Source organism: Bidens hawaiensis, unplaced genomic scaffold, assembly GCF_021521415.1.
Source record: "Bidens hawaiensis isolate Kalapana, Puna unplaced genomic scaffold, B.hawaiensis_p1.1 tig00017719_1, whole genome shotgun sequence".
In the NCBI taxonomy this organism is placed as follows: Eukaryota; Viridiplantae; Streptophyta; class Magnoliopsida; order Asterales; family Asteraceae; genus Bidens; species Bidens hawaiensis.
In genome coordinates this window covers 208,992-229,234 of record NW_027492675.1, presented here as the reverse complement: position 1 = coordinate 229,234, position 20,243 = coordinate 208,992, and the positions used below count along the sequence as shown (strand labels likewise).

The 20,243-nt window shown below is 33.4% G+C and overlaps 2 protein-coding genes across 2 annotated transcripts; both read left to right on the top strand.

Moving 5' to 3' along the window:
* Positions 1-449: 449 nt before the first annotated feature.
* LOC143554520 (DNA topoisomerase 1 beta-like) lies at positions 450-7,850 on the top strand. The gene is made up of 16 exons (XM_077044251.1): positions 450-473; positions 2,390-3,587; positions 4,339-4,533; positions 4,614-4,694; positions 4,772-4,831; positions 4,938-5,032; positions 5,124-5,280; positions 5,357-5,482; positions 5,571-5,651; positions 5,756-5,851; positions 5,929-6,057; positions 6,968-7,036; positions 7,118-7,207; positions 7,304-7,407; positions 7,494-7,662; positions 7,738-7,850. The coding sequence occupies exons 2-16, from the start codon at positions 2,499-2,501 to the stop codon at positions 7,804-7,806; spliced, it is 2,610 nt and encodes an 869-aa protein (XP_076900366.1). The 5' UTR covers positions 450-473; positions 2,390-2,498; the 3' UTR covers positions 7,807-7,850.
* A 6,675-nt stretch (positions 7,851-14,525) lies between these two features.
* LOC143554519 (heat shock 70 kDa protein 16-like) lies at positions 14,526-19,778 on the top strand. Its single transcript, XM_077044250.1, has 9 exons — positions 14,526-15,755; positions 16,584-16,796; positions 17,301-17,390; positions 17,479-17,601; positions 17,719-17,892; positions 18,868-19,014; positions 19,088-19,216; positions 19,307-19,437; positions 19,519-19,778. The coding sequence occupies exons 1-9, from the start codon at positions 14,586-14,588 to the stop codon at positions 19,610-19,612; spliced, it is 2,271 nt and encodes a 756-aa protein (XP_076900365.1). The 5' UTR covers positions 14,526-14,585; the 3' UTR covers positions 19,613-19,778.
* The last annotated feature ends 465 nt before the right edge of the window (positions 19,779-20,243 follow it).

Genomic DNA, 20,243 nt, shown 5'->3' with positions numbered 1-20,243 from the left:
TCCGGGGAGAAACCCAAAGCCTGGTACGTACCCGCGGGTAAGATATGGTTGGATCCGGTTATGAGTAAGAACCGCCGCGTCGGGTCAGGAACCGGTTTTTCTATAACTATGTATGTGAGACGGTCTTGAGTCGGGTTAGGCCGGTTTCATGGATTAATTGGTTAGGCCCAATAGTTGCTCAGCCCACAGCTAATATTTGATTTGAAAAGGCCTTTACCGGCCCGGCCCGGCCCATATATGAATCTACAACAAACCAGGTGACGTGTAAAGGTCCTATTGGATGTTGTGTAACCGATTAAGCCCTAGATATCATCATCAATCAAGCTGACCCGAAACTGAAGATTTCTGACCCGAATAATAAGACCAACCTTTTCTTTCTTCTCTATCCAAATTCCTTCCTAACCTCTCGACGGCAACCCAACCCAATCTTTCATCGACCAACGCTACCGGATCTAGGGTTCCACCGTCACCTGGTACGACCTCTGTTCTGTATATCAACCTTGTAATTTGGATAACATAATAGTTAAAGTTCGAATCTTTAATAACACCCACGTTTTTTTTACAGCTTGGTTTCGTTAGATATAGCTTTAGACGTTGTTAATAATTGTGGGTTTTTGAAATCGGAGGCTAATTTTGAGAAAGAATGTTAATTTGGTTGGTATTATGTTAAACCCAATTGCATGTGATGTGGGTTTGTGAAATTGGATACTAATTTTGAATAACAAGTTTAATTTGGTTGGTATAATGTTAAACCCAATTGAATGTGATGCGGGTTTGCTAAATTTGGAAAAGAAGTTTAATTTGGTTAGGATAGTGTTAAACTAGTTGAATGTGATGTGGGTTTTTGAAATCGGATGCTAATTTTGAAAAATAGGTTTAATTTGGTTAGGGTAATGTTAAACTAGTTGAATGTGATGTGGGTTTGGGAAATCGGATGCTAATTTTTAAAAATAGGTTTAATTTGGTTAGGGTAATGTTAAACTAGTTGAATGTGATGTGGGTTTTTGAAATAGGATGCTAATTTTGAAAAATAGGTTTAATTTGGTTAGGGTAATGTTAAACTAGTTGAATGTGATGTGGGTTTGGGAAATTGGATGCTAATTTTTAAAAATAGGTTTAATTTGGTTAGGGTAATGTTAAACTAGTTGAATGTGATGTGGGTTTTTGAAATCGGATGCTAATTTTGAAAAAAGAAGTTTAATTTTATTAGGATAGTGTTAAACTAGCTGAATGTGATGTGGGTTTGTGAATTCGGATGCTAATTTTGAAAAAAAAAGAAGTTTAATTTGATTAGGATAGTGTTAAACTAGCTGAATGTGATGCGGGTGTATGAAATCGGATGCTAATTTTGAATAACAAGTTGAATTTGATTAGGATAGTGTTAAGCTAATTGAATGTGATGTGGGTTTGTGAAATCGGATGCTAATATTGAATAACAAGTTGAATTTGATTAGGATAGTATTAAACTAGTTGTATGTGATGCGTGTTTGCGAAATTCGATGCTAGTTTTGGAAAAGAAATTTAGTTTGATTAGGATAATGTTAAACTAGTTGAATGTGACGTGGGTTTGTGAAATTGGATGCTAACTTTGAATAACAAGTTTAATTTGATTAGGATAGTGTTAAACTAATTGAATGTGATGTGGGTTTGGGAAATCAGACGCTAATTTTGAAAAAAAGAGGTTGAAAGTGAGTGGTTTAATGCAAACCTAATTGAATGTGACGTGGATTTGGCTTTTTATGCGGTTGGATTGTGAGAAGATATATTGTTTTGGTTTGTGATTGTTGGTTTGTGTGTTTTAGGATGAATTCTAGACATTTGTGCACTAATTAATGACCTAGTTTATTTTGATGTGTTGGGAGACTAGCATTTATGTGTATGCTTTTGATTTCAAATTGTCGTTTTGTGAAAGTGAGTTTTGGATTCGATATAGGTGTTGAATGATGCTGCTATTTGGTATTTATAGAGATGATAATGTTCTAAACTGAAGAAGCTTTTGTTAAGTTTGTTGCATGTGTGTTTCTAATTCTCTAAAATTAACCAAATTGGAAGCAAGTATTGATCTTTGATAGTAATCTTCTGTCTGCAAAATGAAAGAGCCTTTTGAATGGTTAATGTTTAGCATGAAATTTAGACATTTGGACACTAGTTAATGTAGTATTTTATTAACCCTAGGCGAGTAGCATGTCACTGCTTCTTTTTAAGTGTTAGGAGACTAGCATCTATGTGTATTCTTCCGATTTCAAATTTTCATTTTGTGAAATTGGATTTGGTATAGGTATTTAATGTTGTTGAGCATTTGTTATGTTTATTGCATGCGTGTTGCTATCTCTAAAGTTAACGAAATGAAAGCAAGTATTGATTATTAATTGTAATATTTTGGCTGCAGAATTCATTGTAGAAAATTCTTTTATTTGAAATTCAATATTTATTCTCTTGAAGCTGCAAATCCAAGTTATTTGGAGATTAAGTGGTACATGACAACAACTTGACAGAAAATGAATTGTTCTTCTGATGAAGATGATAAGCCCTTGGTTTTCAAAAGGTCTTCAACTGCTGACAAAGTAAGGCCTCTTAGTCAACACAAGTCAACTTCAATCGTCAGGCAGGAGAAACCTTCCGCTTCCATTAAACCTCCTGCTAAACAAGCAAGCGACACAGGTCAACCCTTGAATTTCAAAAGGTCCACAACTGCTGATAAAGTTAGGCCTGCTAGTCAACAAAAGTCAACTTCAATCGTCAGGCAGGAGAAACCTTCCACCTCCACTAAACCTCCTGCTAAACAAGCAAGCGACAGAGAGGATTCTGAAGATGAAAAACCTTTGAGTTCTAGAATATCTACTGTGCCTCAAAGAAACTCCGACCATGTGATAAAAAGACCTGTTATAACTACATCTCAGCGCCCAGGTGACAAACCTCTGAGTTCTAGAATCTCACCTGCACCTCAAAGAAACTCCGACCAAGTGGTAACAAGACCTGTTATAACTACATCTCAACGCCCAAAACCGCAGGTGAAAAACGAAGATTCTGATGATGAAAAACCGTTATCTTCAAAGTTCACATCTGTGGGACCTTCTGTCAAGAAAAGTGATGATTCCGATGATGATAAGCCGTTATCATCGAGAGTTAAGCAAAATGGTTTTATTTCAAAAGATAGTAATCAAATTGACAAAAAAGCGAATGTTGGTTTGAATAAACGACCTTCAAATGATGAGAGACTATCGGGTCAGTCATCGGTTAAAAAGCCGAAGCTTTCTGATTCAGATGATGAGAATGATCATGTTCCTATATCTCAAAGAATGAAGAATCAAACCGCATCTGGTAGTAAATCATCATCGTCATCTGTTGTTAAACAGAAGGTGATTAAAGTTAATTCTTCATCAAAGACAACTTTCAAGAAGTCTAAGAAGGTGGAGAAAAAGTCAAAATACTCAAAGTCGTCAAAGGTGCCACCTGGATCCGGTGAAGGGAAAAAGTGGACAACTTTGGTTCATAATGGTGTGATTTTTCCACCGCCATATAACCCTCATGGGATTAAGATGCTTTACAAGGGAAAGCCTGTTGATTTGACTCCCGAACAAGAGGAGGTCAATATTTTCAATCCTTTTTTTTTCAATGGCTTTTTATTCTTTTATGACCCATTTGTTTATAATGGGTTTGGGCGGTGCTATATTTATAATGGGCCAAGCAGGAAACATGTCAAATGGGCTGAAAGTAATCAAAACATGATTTTAAAGCTTTAAATCTCCTAAATTCGTTTATAGAAAGATACTACTTTATTACTGTGTTAGTATAAGTTTTGTCATCACTAGTTATATATAAAAGTTTATAGGCCTGGCCTGTAAACGAACTGAACGAACACAAACGGGGTATATTCATGTTCGTTCGTTCAATTTTAACCAAACAAACGATCGAACACGAACACGAACACTTAAACGAAGTTTTTTTGTGTTCAAGGAAAAGAACATGTTTGTATTCGTTTATGTTCGTTTATTGACAGTAGAAACGGATGGTTCATGAACGTAAACAAACAACACAACTGGATACTGTTGAATGAACATAATTGAGCAAACACCAATTGAAAGTAACTGTGAACATTGATCAATCTATTGCACCCATAAATTTAATAAGACTAGACTTAGTTGTAGTAAGTGATATTTTGATTTTATAAAAGTAAACTAAATTGTAATGGACCTAGAAATTTAAATGAATATACAAACTAACAAACTTAAACAATCGTATATGTACAAACACAAACGAACACTCCGGAACATAAATGAACGAACAAGACACTGTGATTGTGATTTAATAATATTGCATCATTGTTCAATGTTACAGGTTGCAACTATGTTTGCAGTGATGTTAGATACTGATTACATGACTAAACCGGTGTTTAAACAAAACTTCTGGAATGATTGGCGGAAGTTGCTAGGAAAGAACCACACGATTCAGAATCTAGAAGACTGTGATTTCAAGCCAATATACGATTGGCATCAGCGTGAAAAAGAGAAGAAAAAACAAATGAGTACAGAAGTAAGTTATGATTAAATAACCATTATGATTTTGTATAAAAAATAAATGTGATAGTTAAATTAAAAGCAAATGTGTGGCAGGAGAAGAAGGCTATAAAAGAAGAAAAGATGAAACTTGAGGAGAAATATATGTGGGCCATAGTTGATGGTGTCAAAGAGAAGGTAATTTCCACTCTTATTTCGTCTTTATTTTATTAATTAGTTAAATATTTAATTATTAAGTAATACTAATGGTGCAGGTTGGAAACTTTCGAGTTGAGCCGCCCGGGTTATTTAGAGGTCGTGGGGAGCATCCCAAGGTGCTAATGACAGCGTTACCCTTCTTTTTTAAATGAAAGATTTTAACTTTTAGGGCGTTTTTGACAATTAGTGCTAAATAATAATTTATTTTTATTAAAATATTAGATGGGAAAACTGAAGAAGCGTATCCATCCAAGTGACATTACAATTAATATTGGGAAGGGTGCTCCAATTCCAGAATGTCCAATTCCTGGTGAAAGGTTTGACTGTGACGTTTTTTTTTGTTTTTCATTTTTGTATCTTCTTTCTGTTTGATTTTTTCTGAAAACCCGGTTTATTAATGCTTGGCAGCTGGAAAGAAGTTAGGCATGATAATACTGTAACTTGGTTGGCGTATTGGTACGATCCAATAAACGGAAAGGATTTCAAGTACGTGTTTTTAGCTGCCAGCAGTGCGCTTAAGGGTCAAAGTGATATAAAAAAATACGAGAAAGCAAGGTCATTAAAGGTAAGTCAAAATAATGTTAAAAAGTTATATTGTGACTGAAACAGTTTAACTTTTGTAATAATGTTTATTTTTATAGAATCGTATAGACGGCATCAGGAAAGCTTACACTAAAGATTTTGGAAATAAGGATGTGACAAAAAGACAGGTTGCAGTGGCTACATATCTTATTGATAAACTAGCACTCAGGGCAGGAAATGAGAAGGTCATTTTTGCCTTTTTTATCTTTTAATTATCTTGAAAATGACATATAAGTTAATCAAAAGAATCATACTATGTATTTATTGTTGCAGGATGATGACGAGGCTGATACAGTCGGCTGTTGCACATTGAAAGTAGAAAATGTTGAACCACAGCCTCCAAACATCCTGAAGGCACGGTTTTCTTTTTCATATTATAACTTTAACAGAATTACATAACTAGATATTTTCTAAAAGTATAGTTAAATATTAAATAATGTTGAATTTTTTGATGCCAGTTTGACTTTCTTGGTAAAGATTCCATACGATACCAGAACGAGGTTGAAGTCGAGCTTCCGGTATTTAAAGCAATTCAACAGTTTTCGAATAGGTCAGTTGACTTTATGTTGACTTTTTTCATTAGATTATTTCAAACATTTTTACTGAATTAATTTATAAATGAACAGGAAAGAAGGGTAATGAAGATCTTTTTGACAAGCTGGATACGAGTACGTTAAATGCTCATTTAAAGACACTTATGCCTGAGCTTACAGCTAAAGTTTTCCGTACATATAATGCATCCATCACATTGGATGAAATGGTAACATGCATATACTAACTTTAATAATAATAGTAGCATTGTTATGAAATCTAGGGTTATGTCTTGGCCTGTAAACAAACCGAACGCTCAGCGAATCGTTTGACAGCAAGTTTGTTTATGTTTGTTTATTTAACAAACGAACGGACACGAACAACATTTTTTGTTCTTTTATTTAAACAAGCGCACACAGACGAATGTCTCTTTTGTTCATGTATGTTCGTGAAGGTTTGTTTATTCAATAAATGAACGAACACAAACAAAAAAAATTTTTAATAATTAAAATGAACGCACATGGACGAATGTCTCGTTAATTCATTTATGTTAATTTATTTAATAAACCAACGAACATTTTTTTTAAATGAGCGCATATGAACAAATGTCTTGTCTGTTCATTTATGTTTGTGAACATTTGTGTATGTTTGTTAGTGGACATTTGTATAAGTTCATTCGTGTTTATATTCATTTAAATCGTTTAGGCCTATTAACATGTAGTCTAATTTTATGTAATTATGAAAATAAAGTATCACATGTTAAAATTTTGTCAACAACAACAATGACCATACCCAGAAGATATCTTGCCAAAAGCAATGCTATTAGTTGGGTCTAGAGAGGCTGGGAGGATAGAGAGGTTGCTTCCGATGAGACCCTCATATCCAAATTTAGTCAAGTTGTGTTAATTTTTTAGGCTCAACAAATTGATGTTCACATTTACTTTTATTTGGTGTTCGCTCAATTATATTTATTAATGTTGGTACATGTGTGTTCGGTTAAGTTGTGAATCGTTCTTACACTGTTAGCGAACGTACATAAATGAACACGAACAAGAAAACTCCGTTCGTTCAATTGTTCATGTTCGATCGTTTGTTTGGCTAAAGTTAAATTTGGGTGTTATGTTTTTTGCTGGTTGCAGTTAAATAAGGGCTTGAAGGGTGGGAATGTTGCTGAAAATGTAGTCATATACAACCAAGCAAATAAGGAGGTTGAATTAATATCCTTTTATAAATTGGTTCATTTTACATTTACGTCACCTAATATTAATTTCATGCATTATGTTTTGTAGGTTGCAATTATTTGTAATCATCAACGTAGTGTTTCAAAGTCTCATAGTGCACAAATGACGAGATTGAATGAGAAAATTGAAGAGTTAAAGGTTACTCTTTGTTACTTTTCCTTAACTATAATATAATGCATGCTATATTTATTTCTTTATGTAAACATGCTATATTTTGTTAATATTTCATTGTAGGGTGTTTTAGAAGAATTGGAAACTGATTTGGCTCGTGCAAAGAAAGGGAAACCGCCATTAAAGGGTTCTGATGGAAAGATAAAGAGAAATATGAACCCTGAAGCGTAATGCCACTAAACTTTTTCGATCATAATTGCATATAATCATAATAGTTGTAATTTCTGATATTAGCTATAATTTAAATATGCAGATTACAGAAAAAGATTGATCAAACTAATGCTAAAATTGAGAAAATGGAGCGTGATAAAGAAACCAAAGAAGATTTGAAAACAGTTGCTTTGGGTACTTCAAAAATCAATTATCTTGATCCTAGAATAACCGTCGCATGGTGCAAGCGTAATGAAGTCCCCATCGAGAAGGTAAACTTACTTATTTACCCGTATATTATTTGTTGAAGAATATTATGAAACAGAAATTATTTGAATTTGATGCAGATATTTAATAAGTCATTATTGGCAAAGTTTTCTTGGGCAATGGATGTGGAACCTAAATTCAGGTTTTGATATCTATCTATAGTAGTTCTAGGAGAGGAACTCTACTATCCATTATTATATGGGTTTAACGTTCTGTTATATTTCTTATTCATTTTTATTTTTATTTTTATTTTATATACCGAATATTCGAGAAAAATCATGTTGTACCGTCCGTGTATGTTAAAGAAACTAAACTAATGAGTTACATGAACATGTGCTAAGTTTTTATCTGTTTGTATTGTATGATTTGAGTTGAGTTGAGTTGAAAATGGAAGATGTGATACATGTTTCGGACTGCTGATGTCGTTTTAATGTTAAACTTCCCGTTGAAGCAAAGAATTCATTACACTGCTTTCCAGTACAACTTTGTATTTCTTTTCTGACAGACACGACTTTTGTTTGCTTCTATATACTGGATCTCCCATCCTAATTTGTTTAGATGGTGTGGTCACCCATTCTCTCTGTGCCAAACATATATTACATTGAAATAACAAGGGTAATGTGCATTTTCGTCAATGAGGTTTGGTCAGGTACGCAATCGATGTAGAGTAATATAAAGATTGACCATGTGATGTACGTTGAGCTCAAAACAAGATATGGTGCATTAAGTCAATGTTGAAAGATTCTTAGATCATGTGATGCATGGTTTGACAACACCGCGAGCCACAAGAGTTCTCATTTTGAAGTCTTGAATATGCAACACATACACATTGACCAAAGAGTAAAGCATTGGTGCATTTACATGAGTCCACGTTTTAAAAACATGTTCAACGCGTTTAAAACATTGGTTGATAGAATCAAAGAAGTGGTCAACTTTGATGTTTTTGTAAATGACAGTTAATCAAATGATACGAAAAACACTGTAGTTTAAAAAGGGTAGATAAAGTTTAAATTTCTGTTCTTATGTAAATGGTCTATTATGAAATGGTCATTCTTCTCATAAAAGAACTTATATTTAAAAGTTATAGGGAAATACTTCTTTAGTCGTAAAATGAGCTTTAAAGTCTATTTATCTTTATCTTTCATAAAACTTTTGGTGTTGTATTTTTGTGAGTACTGATCCCTAACAAGATTAGGGAAATATGTATGAACCCGACTTAGTTGGAGACAACAGAGATGATCACTACCAAAATTAGCGATAGTATAAAGTGGTGATCACTAGTAAGACTACATTACTCATCACTAGAAGGCTTGATGAGACAAGAATATAACAGTTTCCTCTACTAAATGATAGATGGTATTAGTGAAAGACAAATTGATAACTATCAAGATCGAAAAACATGTACAAATTTTTAGATTTGTTTAGCGAAAGCAGCAGTTTGATAATTATATAACATCCTACTACACTATTAAAGCAAAACAATGTATCCACGTATCATTCAACTAATATGTCCACGTAAGTTTCCAATTCATTTAATTTCAATTTTTATCATTTCCACCTATTTATCTAATAAATTTAATTCTATTTTAGTTAAATATGACACTTAAAATTTTCGTTCGTTCCACCAGTCGTTGTCACTTGCAATGGTGTATCTTCATATGCTATTCATGAATTTCGATCGACAATTTGAAAGTAATCCATCTTCTTCCTCAACTCTTTGGTTTCCAGGTTTCAATCGCTTCCTTTTGTTTGTCAGATTAGTTTTTTAATTCAGGTAATTTTATTCAATTCAATTATATTCTAATTTGTTATACGTTTCAATTCAGTCGTTCTCACAACCAGATGTGTTATTAGGGTTCAATTTCATCAAATCTTAGGTTGCCGGGTTCCAGTTTCTCCAGTTTCGAGTTATATATTAGTTTGTTAAGTTAGGTCTTTTTTTTTGTTAGTTATTTTCAATTCAGTTGTTCTCACAAACACATTTGAATAATTACGAATATGATGGCATGTAATTATTTTAATATTTACGAATCTCGTGTTCTTAAATGATTATTAACTATTGGTTGGTTTTAGCTTAGATCTTTATGCATGTATTATTTATTTACATTTTTGTATATTTATTGGTTGTTTTTAGCTTACATCTTTAGCAAATGTTTATATAGCTTTGTGTTTTTATTGCAGTCGACCAGTTACTTATGATAGAAATGTTACTCCTCACATGGTCACTATTAATTCGGAAGAGGTATGTTTTATTTTTAAAAGATTTAAAGATTTACCTTCACATTGGAACGATTTAAAGATTTTCCTTTAAAGAAAAGTACTTCTTCTATATATTCCTTCCTTATTCATTTTTGACAGAATTACAAATTTTGTTCTTTAAAAAAGCCAAATTATGGTTCGTGTCATTTTTTTAGTTTCCTTGCAGACGGTGTACTTTAAACTTTTTTTTTCTACAAGTTATGTCCTTTACGCTAACTGGGTTAGAAAAACTCAGTTAAATGCCCTCATGTGAGGCGCATGTGAGGGCATTTTTGTCTTTTCGTCTACCCTGCAACAACAACTTCTTCTTCCTCTTTTCTTCTTCATTTTCGGCTCTGCCACCACCACAGCTCCGCCACCAACCACTACCACCACATTGACCTCCACCACCGTCACCCACCTCTGCTACCAGCCGCCACCACCGCACCTCCACACAAGACCAACAACTACATCTCCACCTCCTGGAACCCTAAGATTAGCAATCTTCAATTTTCCATTCATCGAAGCTCATGATTTTTTATGAATGCCTAAAGCTCAATGTCATAGAATCTCCAATTGATGAATGCTTCAAAGATTAGCAGCTGGAAACCGAAGTTCGTTTTGTGTTTGGAGGCTTTCTATTTATACATCCAGAAATTAGAAAAATCAAGATTAGATCTGAAAACCCTAGATCTATGTTGCGGCTGTTGAGATGGTGTAATTGAGTGTACAAATTATGTTAGAAATCGGTGTTGGAAACACATCTATTTGCTCAACCGAATCATCTGACCACCACCAGTGCAGTCATCGATCTCCTTGTCGGAAAATCGGCTGTGGTGGTGATGATGATGTAGATGACGTGGAGGGGATCACGGCGGGCCAGGTTGCAGGTGCTGGGTATATGGTGGAGGCGTGGTGGTTGATTTGGTGTGGTGGTGGCGAGTAACATGGTCTCCGGTGGCCGTTAATGGTGTGGTGGTGGTTTAAACAGAGAGAGAGAGAGAGAAGGGGGGGGGGGGGGGAGGGAGAAAGAGAGAGAGTCATACAAAAATGAAGAAGAAAAGAGGAGGAAGAAGTTGAAGTTGCAGGGTAGACGAAAAGACAAAAATGCCCTCACATGCGCCTCACGTGAGGGCATTTAACTGAGTTTTTCTAACCCAGTTAGCGTAAAGGACATAACGTGTAGGAAAAAAAGTTTAAAGTACACCGCCTGCAAGGAAACTAAAAAAAGGACACGAACCGTAATTTGGCTTTTTTTAAAGGACAAAATTTGTAATTCTGTCTTCATATTTTTGTTCTTTATATTGATGTATGGCTTTATGGGTGTTCCTTGAATATTAAAGGTTAGAACTAATATTTTTTCCCGTTGATTTTTTCTTGGTTTTTGCCTGTTGATGATGACAATTTGAGAGAAAGGTTCAGATCATATTCAAGCAATGTTTATTGGATGTAGCTTTTTTAATTCTATCTCTTCACATCAGGTTTGTCCAAATATATAATAAGATGGTTTTTAATAGTCTTAATAGGATGATAATTTTTAGTTCTTAAGTAGTTTATTACGGACAAGAGAATATGTTTTTTTGTTGCATGTAGTTGTCTTTGATATCTTGCATAACTTTTGTATTAGTGCTTTGATCTTCAGGTTTTAGATGTCATTCTTATTTTCTTTATTTTTTATTTTTGACATGACACATATCATTTTGATATATGAATTGAAGATTCTTATGTTACAACTTTGTGTACAATGCTTAATCAACAAAGAATTTTTTTTTTTAACATGCATATAATTGTGTATCTTAATAAAGTCATCATTAGTTATGTAGTGCATGTTTCTTGAAAAAGCATCAAATCTTACTTTAAACTGGTTGAAGCTTCATTTATTTCAAATAATTTGATTATTTTGCCACCTGATGAATTCTTTTTTACATGTTTCTGAATGCCCCTTAGTAAGAGAAGTTCAAACACTGTGTGATACTGCAATTCAAAAGGCATATGAACTTTCTAATGTAAGTCTGGATGGTAAACGTAATTCTTCCAACTTGAAATGCTTTTTGTATAGTGTTAGAAAACAATTAATCATGTAAATTGTTATTTTATGTTAATAACATCTGGTTTGACTAATTATTATGTGTAATTTTAAGGTGTAAAACCCCGTATATGTTACCATATTGATTACCCTATTGATATTCTATATTTAATGCTATATGGATTTTGGTTCTCATTTATTATTTTGTATTTCTTAAAATTTGTTATTTTTAGTGTTTTGTTTTGTTTTCTTAAAATTAAACCCTATTGAAATGCTTGTTTAATTTTTTTTATCAACCGTGTGTAACACGAGTTACTATCCTAATAAGTGTTAGAAAGATACACGAGAGTGTATCAAAGTTTAATTACACACGGTGAATAAAACAAGAAGAAGATATACAATGATGATATCAATTTTCAATGTGAGAATAAGACATGACAATATGTAACCCTTCACTCTCTAAAATATCATAGGAAGTAATGAATTCTCCCGTCAATGCAATCAGTGATCAATAGTATATGTTAAGGTCCATGTCAATTTGATATATGCGCGTGACATTCCATCTAGTTAGTTTAGTAACGAATGAGGTTATGAGGATATATATCTGGATTCAGATTATAAACTAAAACAATTCTCATGATTCTTATATAAGGTTACGTATACCTCATTCACATGTGTGATACATGTTAAGGCGCACATTTTATATGCATTTTTTAGATGGCGTGAAAGTTTCTAGTCTTCATCTTTGATTTTGATTGAAGTGTTAAGTATATATAGACTCAGACGAAAACATTACTTACTTAGTTGATTCTCTACCAACTCATTACTTTGGGACTTCCAATCCACATCTTTTGACTTAATGAATTTTTCCGACTAACTGTATGGAACATCTAAGTCAGTGAACAACTTAAGATAATCCACATGCGATCTATCTATTACATACTAATATTGTTTACCGTAACAAGTTTATAATACACAAGGAATCATAATGTTTTTCCAATCGAGAAATATATGTAGAGTTTTGTGTTTTGTAACTGCTACAATCTACATGCTAATTTGAAAAGAATCTTCCAACCATCACAATCTGAGTAGGCCCAGACGACTATTTCTCGAACGAACCCGTTGCGCGCCCTTAGAGACCAAAGTCTATTATAATTAAGGGTGATTCTAGAATTGGCAAAACAATATGGCCAGATCATTGGGAAAACATAATTATTTTTGTGGTCACTTGGATTTAAGTTCAAAGATTTTTAATAATGATGCAGAGTATGACGTCATTGACAACGTTATTCCAATATTTTAAATCATTGGAAAGAGTTAATAGGAGCACATAGAGATTGGCTCACAATGCTATGTAATTCTGGTGTAGAGTCATCCTCAATAAAAGCGAGAACCAGGGTGGGTTCAAAAATCCAAAATCAAGAGCACCCAAAATAAGGCATCTAAAGTCAGATTGTAGGTGCTCCATATATATTTCAGTTCGTTGCCATCTAGACAATAATAGATTTTGAACTAGCAAAGAATCCATTGCACCACTTGCCAATGTGACTTTATATTTCTTATGTGGCAAATACAACTTTTAACATAATTACAAATCATTTAAATGACAGATAGCACAAGCAAGCAACTTAGAAGATCTTTATAACATAATTATTACCGTTTCTCTACAAATTCCTTCACGCTGGTCTTGAACCCCCCGCGTCCCAACACGCACCACACATTCAAGTACTACATACGAATCAAAACACATCTCAAACTATCAAATGTTAACTCCCAATGAACCTCTTAACCCAGAAACACACCACATCCGTCTCGATAGTTAATCCATCGTAAAAACATATAAACTTTTCTCATAACATTAAAAAAGAAAAAGAGTAAACATTATCCTAAATTTAAAATTCTTAATAGCTTTTTTATTACACACTCAACCTCAAGACAATCTTTAATTCCTTTTAATCTTTTATAATCTTTTATTAGTTGATTATTATCATTCACTTTTGATCGACGGTTGAACTTTCACAACAAATAGTAAACCAAAAATAATATTAAAAAAACAATAACTTTTTATTTTTATTATAATAATTTGGATTTCTTCTTCTTCTTCTTCTTCGATCAATCAGCCTCCATCTATAGATCCTCGGCATCAGGTACACTTCAATCTCTGTATACATTTCTACGTGTTTTGTTTCAATTCCATTGATTTAACTTAGGGGTTATGTATAGCATTAACCAGTAGCATTATTATACATGGGTTTTCATCGATTGAGATTGTGCTTCTTGAAATTGTGATTCAAGAATTGGGTTTGTTTTTTTAGTTTGTGATTACTGTTCATTTTTTTAAATGGGTTTACTTAAATCTTAATTGTAGAATTCGGTTTTTTTGGAAATTGTGATTGTAGAATTGTGTTTTTTTATTATTTTTTTAATTTGTGAAATGGGTTTTTTTTTGAGTTTGTAATCTTTATACATTTTTACATGTTTTAAATATTGGGTTTTTATTTTGGAGTTTGTGATTTTTGTTTATTTTTCTTCGGGTTTACGTAAGTCTTGATTGTTGTTTTGTATATGAACTGATTGTTTGTTAGTTTGCCTTAGGTGTTCGTAATCTGAATATTTGAATCGAAGAGTTGGTTGTAAATTGTGCAGGGCGTTTAGAATTTGGAAATGAGTGTGGTAGGGTTTGATATTGGGAATGAAAACTGTGTGATCGCGGCTGCGAGAAACCGTGGGATTGACGTGTTGTTGAACGATGAATCGAATCGTGAGACGCCTGCGGTTGTGAGTTTTGGTGAGAAGCAAAGGTTTTTGGGGTCTGCAGGGGCTGCGTCTGCCACGATGAACCCCAAATCCACTATTTCTCAGGTTAAGAGGTTGATTGGAATCAGTTACAGGAATCCGGTTGTACAGAAGGATCTTAATATGCTTCCGTTTGAGACTAGTGAAGCTTCTAATGGCGGTGTTTTGATTCACTTACGGTATTTAAACGATAGATACACGTTTACACCGGTTCAGATTCTGGGCATGTTGTTTGCGCATCTGAAACAAATGGCAGAGAAGAATCTTGAAATAGCTGTTTCGGATTGCGTTATTGGGATTCCATCTTATTTTACTGATTTGCAAAGACGCGCGTATCTTGATGCTGCACATATTGCTGGTTTGAAACCTTTGAGATTGGTGCATGATTGTACTGCGATTGCATTAGGTTATGGTATTTACAAGAATGATTTTTCTGATTCTGGATCTACAAATGTCGTGTTTGTTGATATTGGGCATTGTGATACTCAGGTCACCGTTGCAGCTTTTGAAAACGGGCACTTGAAAATATTATCTCATGCTTTTGATAATCGTCTTGGAGGTAGAGATTTTGATGAAGTTTTGTTTAACCATTTTGCCGACAAGTTTAAAGAACAATACAATATTGATGTTTATACAAACACTCGGGCTTGTGTAAGATTAAGGACAGCGTGTGAGAAGTTGAAGAAAGTTTTAAGTGCGAATGCTGAAGCGCCACTTAATATTGAATGTTTAATGGATGAAAAAGACGTCAAAGGGTTTATAAAGAGGGAAGATTTTGAGAATCTGTGTTTAGACTTGTTAGAGAAAGTTACTGTTCCTTGTGCTAAGGCTGTAAATGATGCCGGAATAAATGTTCATGAAATATATGCTATTGAGCTTGTCGGTTCTGGGTCCCGCATACCAGCTATTATGAGGAAATTAACATCTCTTTTTGGGAAAGAACCAAGAAGAACGCTTAACGCAAGTGAGTGTGTTGCTAGAGGATGTGCGCTTCATTGCGCAATGCTTAGCCCGTCTTTTAAAGTTAGAGACTATCAGGTTTGTTTATAATACTCCTTTTTCATTAGTTTTGTTAAAATTGTGCGTATTTGTGTCAGTAAATTTTTGAAAATGATGTTATTTATACTCATGAAAAAGGAGAGAGCTCAGTACTTTCTAGGCCTGTAATCAAGCCAATCCTTCAGTGAACCGCTCGACCTCGTTAATGTTTATTCATTTAATGAATGAACAAACGAACATGAACACACATTTTTGTTCATCTAGGTATCAACTATGTCCGTTTACATCTGTTCACTTTTTTTTCGTTTCTTTATGCTTTATAAAATATTCGTTCAAATTTATTTATTACGAATATTAATTTAAACTCAATTTGATTTTTATATTTTAAAACCCTTAATATATTTGTATAAATGATAGATGTAATTGCGAAGATGATGGTATTTTAGACTTTAGTTAGGATATTCATCTTTACTTATAATTTGCGTTCGTCTGCATTTGTTTATTTATATTCATTTGTGTTCGTTTAAGTCCGTGAACCATTTGGTTAGAGTGTTAACAAACAAACACAAACACAAACGAACATGAACATGAACACAATAATTTTCTTAACGAACGAACATGAACAAGAAAATCCTTTTGTTTAAGTGCTCGTGTTCATTCATTTGTTCGGTTAAAGTTAAATGAACGAACACTAACAAGCCCTTTTTGTGTTCATTCCGTTCATTTACAGGCCTACTCTTTTTCTTTTTATAGCCTTTTTTTTCTTTTTGAATTAAGTATTTTTCTTTCTATTATAACTTTCCAAACTGAGATATTTAATGCTAGGGAGGATTCATGCACCGTTTAATTTCTATTTAATATTTGTAGGTTCAAGATTCATTTCCTTTCGCGATAGGACTTCAATCAGATGATGATAAAGACGTTAAACTGCCAAATGGCATGTTGTTTCCAAAAGGCCATCACTTTCCAAGTACTAAGATGATTACATTGCATAGAAGTAATACTTTTCATTTGGAGGTTATATATGCCAACGAGGATGATCTGCCACTTGGCGTTTCACCTAAAGTCAGCCATTTTACTGTAAGGATATTATAAGTTCTATGCTCTTCATTTCTACTGTTTTCAGTATACAAAGTTGGTGGTGTTTTGTAGTTTTTGTGAGAACCTGTGATTTTATAATGTTAGCAGTTATGAATTATTTAATTGTGAATAGGTCGATTTAGGTTATGTTTTATCTGAAACATTTAAAAAGATGAAATAAAATTTTGGCAAAAGAGGAAGCAGACCGGTTGAAAGTTTCCTAATGTATATTCTTAATGCATAAAAGTTAAAACCTCTTGAATCCTTCAATTAATAAAAAAGTTAGATTATTATTGAAAGACTAGTCATACAACAACAGCAGTAAAATTCCACACGTAGCAAAGCTATTGGTAAGGTCTGGGGAGGGTGGGATGTAGGCAGACCATACCTCTATCACAGGGGATAGAGAGACACAGCCACACACACGCACATGTGTGCGTGCTTGTGTTATGGAGAATCCTTTTTGTCTTTAGCCTTTACAAAAAAGTGTTAATATTTCTCCAGATTGGTCCTTTCTCAACCTCAGAGAAAGTCAAGGTCAAAGTCAAATTCTGCTTAAATCTTCATGGAATTGTAATGATAGAATCTGCTTCGGTAAGCATATCTAATTACATAGTTTTTTTAAATATAAACTACGTCTTTTCTTTACGATAGTTAACTCTCTTTGCATTTCTTGTCTCAGATTATACACGAAGGTTACTCAAGTAACAATGCGCATTCACATTCGCATTCAGAACGAGCGGCGGTTGACAATGACATGTCAAATGGTGGACCCACTGAGTCTGGTCCCTCTACAACACACTCTGTAAGTAACATCATACCATAGAATCTTTATATGTTACATTATCTTGAATTTATGTTGCAGTTGAGTTCTCACGTTATCATGCACATATAATTTTAATTTTTGGTGCACAAATAACAGGCACGTAGGCAGCAGGTTACGGTTTCTGAAAATATTTATGGTGGAACAACAATAGACGAGTTAAAGCAGGCTCAAAATATGGAGCGGTTTTTGGCAGATCAAGACGTAAAAGTAGAACAAACTAAAGAAAAGAAGAACACACTCGAATCTTTTGTTTATGACACACGCAACAAGGCATGTTTTCTCTTTAGAATAAATGATTCAGTAAAGATCTGCATTAAATAGGGGCGTGAATGTTTTAGGCTCAAATCTAATCAAAAACCGAAAAGTTTGTTTTTGGGTTTTTGAAAACCGTTTGGGTTCGATTTATCAGTTTTCACAGTGGATTCAGTTTGGTTTTTTGCCATTTGGGCCCAAATTTTAGGTTGAAAAAAAAAGACCAAGAATAGTGAATTTAGGCCTAATTTTCTTTTTGTTAATTAATGATTAATTGATTATTACACATTTGGCCTTATATATTTTGGGCTACACCATTTATAATCAATAATTTTATAAACGAAAGTCGGTTTTTTTTTTTGTGTTACAGGTTTGGTTTTTTGTTTTTCAGTTTTGCTATTTGGGCTTGAAATTTTTGAGTTGAAAAATATGACCCAAAAAAATTTAGTTTTTTTTTTTTTTTTTTTTTTTGGGGTAAAGGAAATATATTTTGTCTTAATTAGTCATTAATTGATTATTACAATATACACGTTACCGGCCTAGTTTGTTTTTTTTTTGGTGTTTTCAGTTTCGTGCAAAACCGAAACGATTGGGTTGGGTTGGTTATATCGGTTACGGATCGGTTTTTTTGGTTTCATGTATTGTCAAATCTTGATTTATTTTGCTTGCATGTGACAATTTTGACCCACTTATGATAATGAATTAATCAATTCGGGTTATGTTTTATATTTAATGGGTCAAACCAAAAATGTTACCTAAAAGGAAGCAAGTCAAACAGGCCGAAAGTTGCCCAAAGTGTATTTTTGACCTATAAAATCTATAACCATTTGTAATCAGATATAACATACTTATAAAAAATAACAAAAGTTTTGAAAGAACGGTGTTTTGGGTCAATCCTACCCGCCACCTGACCTATTTTCCCACCTCAGCATTACGTTCACTGCAGTTATTGCAATTATTAATGCTTTCTACTTTTACATTTATTTGATTTAGCTTCTAAGTTCGTACCGGAGCTTTGCTACAGACGAAGAAAGGGACGGAATATCCAGAAATCTTCAAGAAACCGAGGACTGGTTATATGAAGACGGTGATGATGAAACCGAACAAGCTTATACTGGAAGGTTGCAGGATCTCAAGAAGGTATATTTTGTTAAAAAAATCTAAACGTTTGTTATATAGTTTATATATGAAATAATTTTGTATGTTAATGTAGTTGGTAGATCATGTTGAAAGTAGATACAAGGAAGAAGATGCTCGAGCCCACGCGACAAAAACTTTGTCAAATTGTATTAATAAATATCGTTCAGCTGCACAATCACTGCCTGCTAACGAGAAAGATGCAGTATGATTCTAGTCCTTTTGTTTTAATAAATTAGTAAATTACTCTCGTTTGTATGAATATTTTAATTGTCATTTATCAATTATTCGGCAGGTTAACATTGAATGCAACAAAGCCGAGCAGTGGTTGGAAGAGAAATCCCAACTGCAGGCTTCAATGCCCAAAAACGCAGACCCCGTTGTATCTTCGAGTGAAATTAATCAAAAAGCCGAGATTCTTGAGAGGTTTGTTATAAATAATTTTGTCATAAAATTATTATTAAATAATACATTGTTTTTTAATGTTATTGTTACTATGTACTTCAGAATGTTGAAGCATATAACGAGGAACAAGTATTCAGCGTCAAATTACGATGATCCAGACGAAAAAGACAAGCCTGATGACATGTATGTAGATTGATGATGTTAAGGTCACCCTGAAGTCAGCTTACTTAACAAGGAATTTGAAATTATTTTATGAAAATTATGATGCTGAGGTGTCAACTGCATTTTTGTTTGCTGCATTCACCAATTTGAGTTTAAACTTGATGATGTATTGCTTATATTTTAACTTGATGTGCCAAAGGGGGTTTGAATTTGTCTACTTTTGTTCAGTCTTAAAACATGTTCTCTCTTTTTTTTTAATTGTCAATTTAGGTTTATTATATGTTTTATTTAGGTTTTTTTTCATGTATGTGTTGTCTTTTGTAGGTTATTTTATGGATATGGGCTTTTATTGTCATTTTAGGTGGTTTTATCTTTTGTATTTTTGACATTATGACATTTGCAATGTAGCAGTTGAGTTTTCTGAAGTTATAAATAATGTATCGTATCTTTTATGAGGGTAAAGTTAAAATACAAAAAATAACAAAAACGAGAAGGGTGAGAAGAAATCCAGTCCATTAATCATAAATTTGAATGACTGAGATTAATTTAATAAATAAAATTGATGGAAAGAGGATGAAGATAATAATCCACATTTGTTGACTTTCTCTAACTACCCTCTAACTACATACAAGGCACATCTCAATTCTCCCATTATTTTAAAATGT